The sequence below is a fragment of the Calidris pugnax genome, unplaced genomic scaffold, assembly GCF_001431845.1.
Source record: "Calidris pugnax isolate Ruff unplaced genomic scaffold, ASM143184v1 scaffold134, whole genome shotgun sequence".
NCBI lineage: Eukaryota > Metazoa > Chordata > Aves > Charadriiformes > Scolopacidae > Calidris > Calidris pugnax.
In genome coordinates, this window is record NW_015090873.1 from 6,588 (window position 1) to 12,910 (window position 6,323).

The 6,323-nt window shown below is 35.9% G+C and overlaps 1 protein-coding gene across 1 annotated transcript in view; it reads right to left on the bottom strand.

Moving 5' to 3' along the window:
* Positions 1–6,052, bottom strand: part of LOC106890342 (protein zwilch homolog) — a 12,584-nt gene extending 6,532 nt beyond the window's left edge. The window contains exons 1-9 of the mRNA XM_014946098.1: positions 5,955–6,052; positions 5,722–5,840; positions 4,981–5,177; positions 4,792–4,871; positions 4,350–4,505; positions 3,586–3,657; positions 2,608–2,701; positions 1,621–1,676; positions 240–342 (exon numbers count right to left, since the gene is read on the bottom strand). Coding sequence (XP_014801584.1) covers positions 240–342; positions 1,621–1,676; positions 2,608–2,701; positions 3,586–3,657; positions 4,350–4,505; positions 4,792–4,871; positions 4,981–5,177; positions 5,722–5,840; positions 5,955–5,975 — 898 coding nt within the window. The 5' untranslated portion in view covers positions 5,976–6,052. The remainder of the gene's footprint in view (positions 1–239; positions 343–1,620; positions 1,677–2,607; positions 2,702–3,585; positions 3,658–4,349; positions 4,506–4,791; positions 4,872–4,980; positions 5,178–5,721; positions 5,841–5,954) is intronic.
* Positions 6,053–6,323: the final 271 nt, after the last annotated feature.

Sequence of the window (6,323 nt, forward strand, 5' to 3'; positions counted from 1 at the left end):
CAGATATTTTATAGGCAAGTGGCTTTTGGTTTTAGAGCAGATGAGTACTACCGATTGGTTAGTACCTTTTACAAGCAAATAAAATCATCTCCTGTTGGTAACAATTATCTGAAGAGCTGGTCAGTCCTTCGAACTCAGAGAAATTTAGGTTCATTTCACTGAGAAAGCACTACAGTAGAGTAGATGCAGAGAAGAGAAGAATTAAAGGAAAACGGGGCAAAACCCCACAATAGACTCACTTCTCATTTTGCACCATAACTGTTCAGCAAAATCCAGGTCTCCTCGCTCACTGAAGACTGATTTTATTGAACCATCCACTGCAGCAGTGTCACATTCAATTTTCTGAAAGAGTTTGTTTGTCTTAAATAAAAAAAGATGCCCAAGATTCAAAGACCTTACGAATCCGAATTTTCTCCCAAGATCAAAATTGGGTACATCACTAATTCTTCCCTTTTTCCAGGGAAACTACCGCATAGAAGCTCCCAGTGCAAAGTAATTTGGAAGCATATTTTTATTTAAAAGTGAGACTAACTCTTTTCAGAATCATCTCACTGGATAATTGCCAGTAGTGAAGCCTACTATCAGAAAGACTTTTGATCATAGCCAAGTAAAGCTCAACCAAACAGTCCAGTAAAAACCAGCTGCTTCTCTCAAGATGGTCCTTTTTGCCTTAAAATGCACAAAGCAATGGTAAACAGCAAAACCACTAATTTAGCAAAACAGCAAGCACTAATTTAGAATATGACCTACACTATACTGAGCCCAGAGATGATTAAAACACTGCATGTATATCCAGCAGTGCCCTGGGAGGCCAAAATTAGTACCTACATAGATTCTCAGAACAGAGAACTATTTTTCCTGTTATCCTGAATATCTCTGGTTTAGCTGATACAGAAATCATTCTATTTTTAGCTTATCAACAAAATGCAACTTCCCTCTCAATAGCAAAAAGACCCAAATCTTTCCTTACAGGCTGCAAGGGAAAAAAAAATACCTTAATATAACTCAAGACATTTTTATAATTTTAATTGGTTCATTGCTTTAGAACATCATAAACCTCTAGATAAAAAGGATAGATATCCAATTGATACTATTAAATTGGCCCAAAGTCATAAAATTAGGCAAGAAAAGCAAATTAATGATAGAATGTAATGGTGCAAAGGTCAGAGTTCAGAGATCATGAGACTGAGAGCTTTAGGAGATGACAGACAATGGTTAAGACAAGGGACTGCAATTGCAGTTGATATAATACAGTTCAGTTTGCAAGCTTTTTCTACTGAAAAAGGAAGGCAATGAAGCAAATCAAAATAGCTCCACACCACTAATTTATAAAAAAAATAAGTATAATTTAGAATAAGAAAAAGAGGTTTTCTGAAGGTAAAAATAACAGTGGACTTCAATATATTAGAGGACAGCTATGGAGTTCTTAATTTTGCCCTTAACGCCTTCGTCCATTATTTTTTACACAGCAGAAACTGAAAGAAAGAGATCGATCTTTACATCTTTATGCCTATGTATTTACATATGTACATAAATACAATAAAAGATGCAGTCAAAATTTGAAATAACTAGAGTTATAAGGGGAAGAAAATAAGGCAACTGGTAAGAAATTGCATATACCTCTGTTTCGTTCTTGTTTTCAGATGTACAAAATCTATCCAGCTTGTTCTTTAAGTCTAGTGGACAAAAAAAATAAATTTTACCACTGTGAAAAAAAAAAATAATCATCAAACCAATCATATAAATCCATGGGCACCTCATAATTAACAAATACACCAACAGGATGGCTTACAGACAAAATTTATCCATTTTAAAATTGAGTGGGGTAAAGATATAGTCTGAAAAGATGACGTCTTAATTTTTTTTTATTATAAGCTACAGATTTTTGCCATATACCTTTACTACATTCTGTTATCTAAATATTAACTTGTGAAGTTGCAGTGTGGAAGCAGTAAGGGGGAGGAGGAGGTCTAATAAGTGTCTCTGGTTTTCTTCCACATGTATTTATCAGAAAGAGTTTTTGTCTCTTATCTTTTGTCCAAGTTTTACCTACATACTAAAAAAAAAAAATAAAAAAAATCACAGTTGCATTTGGAAATGTCTTGGTGCATTCTGCCATCTGATTCTCTCTTTAGATCTGTTTTCTAGTGTCTTAAACTTCTGACAAGACACGTATCGGACACAACAGTTTTCAGAAGTAATCAGTAATTTTGAATGCTTCACTTTAAGATGACATGGAAGTATTTTTTCTCACCAAAGGGCTACCTAGCACATTAAAAGCTCACGTACGTATCAGGTAACTTGACACATTCAGCTCTCAAATACTTTTAAAAACAATTGTGCAGACGTTTTTAGTGTAGAAATTAACGTGTCTAATTCATATCAATTAACTTGACACATCCAGCTCTCAAATACTTTTAAAAAATAATTGTGCAGGTTTTTTTAGTGTAGAAATTAACGTGTCTAATTCTAACACTTTAAAAGTTCTATGTGGAATTTCCTTTTATTTCTGTGAAATGTGACGTCCCTCTTAATTCTATGTGCAATTTCTTTTTATTTCTGTGAAATGTGACGTCCCTCTTTCCCCACGTAACAAACAGCAATTACCAGTCAGAAGTTCCTGGACCAGTTCAACAGCTGATTTGGACTCTAAGGGCTCAGGCCACTCCATCACACCCATCTTCAAACCTTCCGCCAAAGCCTAAAGGTGGCACGAAAATCAAAACAACACAAATCAGTTCTTGTTTGAGGTTCTGTTGTGTGTCATACTTCACAATGCAATTAACTTTTCCAAGAATCTGTGCAGCTAACCATGACTTTAGAAACTTCTTGAATTTCCAGGCTTTGGTGTTCATGAGTTATCCTCTTTGTGGCTGGAGATTCCTAAAACTGAACTCAAACTTTATTCTAAAATAAAAGCTTGAAGTTATTTTTGAAACATCTGATGAAGTTTTAAATAAAGTAAGTTATAAACACATAAAATCACCATTCCATGTAAATCTGAAATTGGAATTTCTCACTTATACTTACAAGGAGAAACTGCAGTTCTCTGTAGAGCTGATACACAGGACTTCCAGGGTCCCCTGACTCCAGTGTAATATTCTGAAAGTTCCAGAAGTTCATGTCAGTTTCAAACTTTAGAAATAAAGTGTCATAAAACGTTCATTAGTGAAATGCATAGTAGCATAATTTATAATTTAGATTATTGTCTCAGTTTGAGGTAAAACAGAACCAACTTTCTGTTCCCTGCCAAAGCCTAAAGGCAGCATGAAAATCAAAACAACACAAATCAGTTCACGTTTGAGGTTCTGTTGTGTGTCATACTTCAAAATGCAATTAACTTCTCCAAGAATCTGTGCAGCTAACCATGACTTTAGAAACTTCTTGAATTTCCAGGCTTTGGTGTTCATGAGTTATCCTCTTTGTGACTGGAGATTCCTAAAACTGAACTCAAACTTTATTCTAAAATAAAAGCTTGAAGTTATTTTTGAAACATCTGATGAAGTTTTAAATAAAGTAAGTTATAAACACATAAAATCACCATTCCATGTAAATCTCAAATTGGAATTTCTCACTTATACTTACAAGGAGAAACTGCAGTTCTCTGTAGAGCTGATACACAGGACTTCCAGGGTCCCCTGACTCCAGTGTAATATTCTGAAAGTTCCAGAAGTTCATGTCAGTTTCAAACTTTAGAAATAAAGTGTCATAAAACGTTCATTAGTGAAATGCATAGTAGCATAATTTATAATTTAGATTATTGTCTCAGTTTGAGGTAAAACAGAACCAACTTTCTGTTCAGTAATTGTACATCTTTACCTCTTCTAACTCTCTGATATCAAACAACATGTTGTGGGGAAACTGCTCAGAGTGATAAGACCCTTCATGTCAAGGAAGGGTGTGCAGAAAAGCTCTTGCTTGTACTTATTGCAATAACAACCGAGGTCAGTCAATTTCATTATTTGCCCCACTGGAAATGGAAAAAGCGTAGAGGGGTCCCACCTGTGGGGAGGAGGGGACAGAAGAGGTGACCCAAACCTGACCAACAGGGGTACTCCATCCCATCTGCCCCCAGCTCAGTATAAAAGCTGAGGGATCAAAGGGTCAGCGCTCACCACTCATGATGTAAATCATGAAGACAGTTTGGGTTTGTTTGCTTTTTCTTTCTTGACTTACCAGAGTGGCAGCTGAAGTTAGTGGGGGTGTCTCCAGACTCTTATTTACAGTGTTCCACGTCATATCAACATACACAGTGCTTTTGGGTTCTACAATCGTGTCCTCCGCTCACCACTCACGATGTAAACTATGAAGACAGTTTGGGTTTGTTTGCTTTTTCTTTCTTGACTTACCAGAGTGGCAGCTGAAGTTAGTGGGGGTGTCTCCAGACTCTTATTTACAGTGTTCCACGTCATATCAACATACACAGTGCTTTTGGGTTCTACAATCGTGTCCTCCATCGCAGCAGCTCTACTAAGTTTATACTGAGCAGATCCTTTTGTCACCACCTTGAATGAAAACATTAAAAAAAATAAAATTAAAAAACACCGCTGATTGTTTTGTACACGTGCAAAATAACTGTAAAAGCATCTCACACACACAAAAAAGGGCTAATATTAGACACACGCATTACAATATGGAGCACCCAAATGTTACTTTAAAAGTGATTATTATAGTATAGAGAAACTAAGTTGCTAAACAGAATCTATAAAGCTTCCCAAATCTAGTATTACAAATCCAAAACCAGAGGTTTTAAAACTTAGACTAGAGGCATGACAGATTGCAAAAACCTACAACGGATGAATGATGCATCATTTTGTGTGTCATTTTGAGCTCTTCCAGATTTGCAAAACTGGTTTTATCAGCTGTAGGACCTAGGAAAAAAAAAAACTAAGAATCACAAAAAACCCCAACATTTGACAACCAAAACATTCCCACATTTTTAAGCCTCATTCGATTTTAGGAGGAACCTCATAACCTTACCATCACATGTGACCATATACAAATTGATCCCTGTGATTTTGTTCCCAGCTTTGAGAGGCTCAGCTCCGAGCCAATAAGTATGTTCAGGATCAGAACCATCACACCTTATCCAGATGGGAGGAAGCACAACCAGTTCAGGTATCTTCAAGTGGGTCATGTTTGGATTTTGTGCCAACGCATATAAGGAAATCAACTGCCTAGAAACATGAACAGGTTAAAAAGTAAGTTGCCAGCAAGCACAGCTAAATCTACCTTACATAAAACCCATCTCCTACCTACCATTCCCCATGAGCAGACATCGAATCATTTTACAAAAAGAATACAGTATTACAATCCTCTTTTTACAGGTAGAACAATGAAGTCACAAGAGAAGAAGTAAGATTTCATAACTGAGAATATATTTAATACAATATTTTAATTTAGACTAAAGATTCCTTAAAAGGATAAGTTAGTACTTAGATAAGTAAGCAAATCAGTCACCATGTTTTGGTACTGTGTCTTGGTACCACACCAGAGACCCAAAGCAGATACTGACTTATTTGTTTATTTTAACAGAAGCCTTACAAAAACAAACACTGAAGTCTTAAGAAGCTTTCTTTGCTCACCTGCACCCAGCCAGTCCCATTAACCTCACGGGACAGCTCACAAGTGCTTTTCCAGTACCTTGACTTTAGCTACTTTGCTATGAATACTTTTAGCCAGGCAAGGCCATTGTGCAGGATGAAAACCTTTGGTACTTACTTTGCTCTCCTGTAAGAGAGTGCCACTGGTCCAGAACTCTCCTTTGGTAAAAGCTCAGAGGCACAAATAGCATCATCTATTTCTGATTCTTCCATTGAGCCATTTTCTTCATTCTGTCTCTTTAAGAGAAACGCATGGGTAAGTCAAAAAATACAAGGTATGTGAAAATATTTGATGGGAATTCAAAACTGCAGATTACATTTTAAAAATAAACAATTGACATACGCACTTACTGCTTTCTGCAAAATATACATCCTATTGCTTCCATTCCAAAATCTTTCAATGGGACTTTTGCAACTGCCATCAATCAAACAGATCTCTACATCAGTCTGAAAGAAAAAATAAAAGATTAAAACTTTTTAATACACCACATATAAAATACGCATTGCAGCAATTTTTTTATATTAGAAATTGCAAAATTAACTAATTCTGCAAACTGTTTTCCAACCCTATGAATCTAAGACTTTCTTATTTCAGAAGAACGCGGTGCATGCCGTAGGTTGAACCAAATCAACTATGAAAACACAACAACTTTCAATTAACCTACATAGAAAATTTAATTTCTAACAGATTTATTCTGAAGTTTGGTTTGATGAACAAAA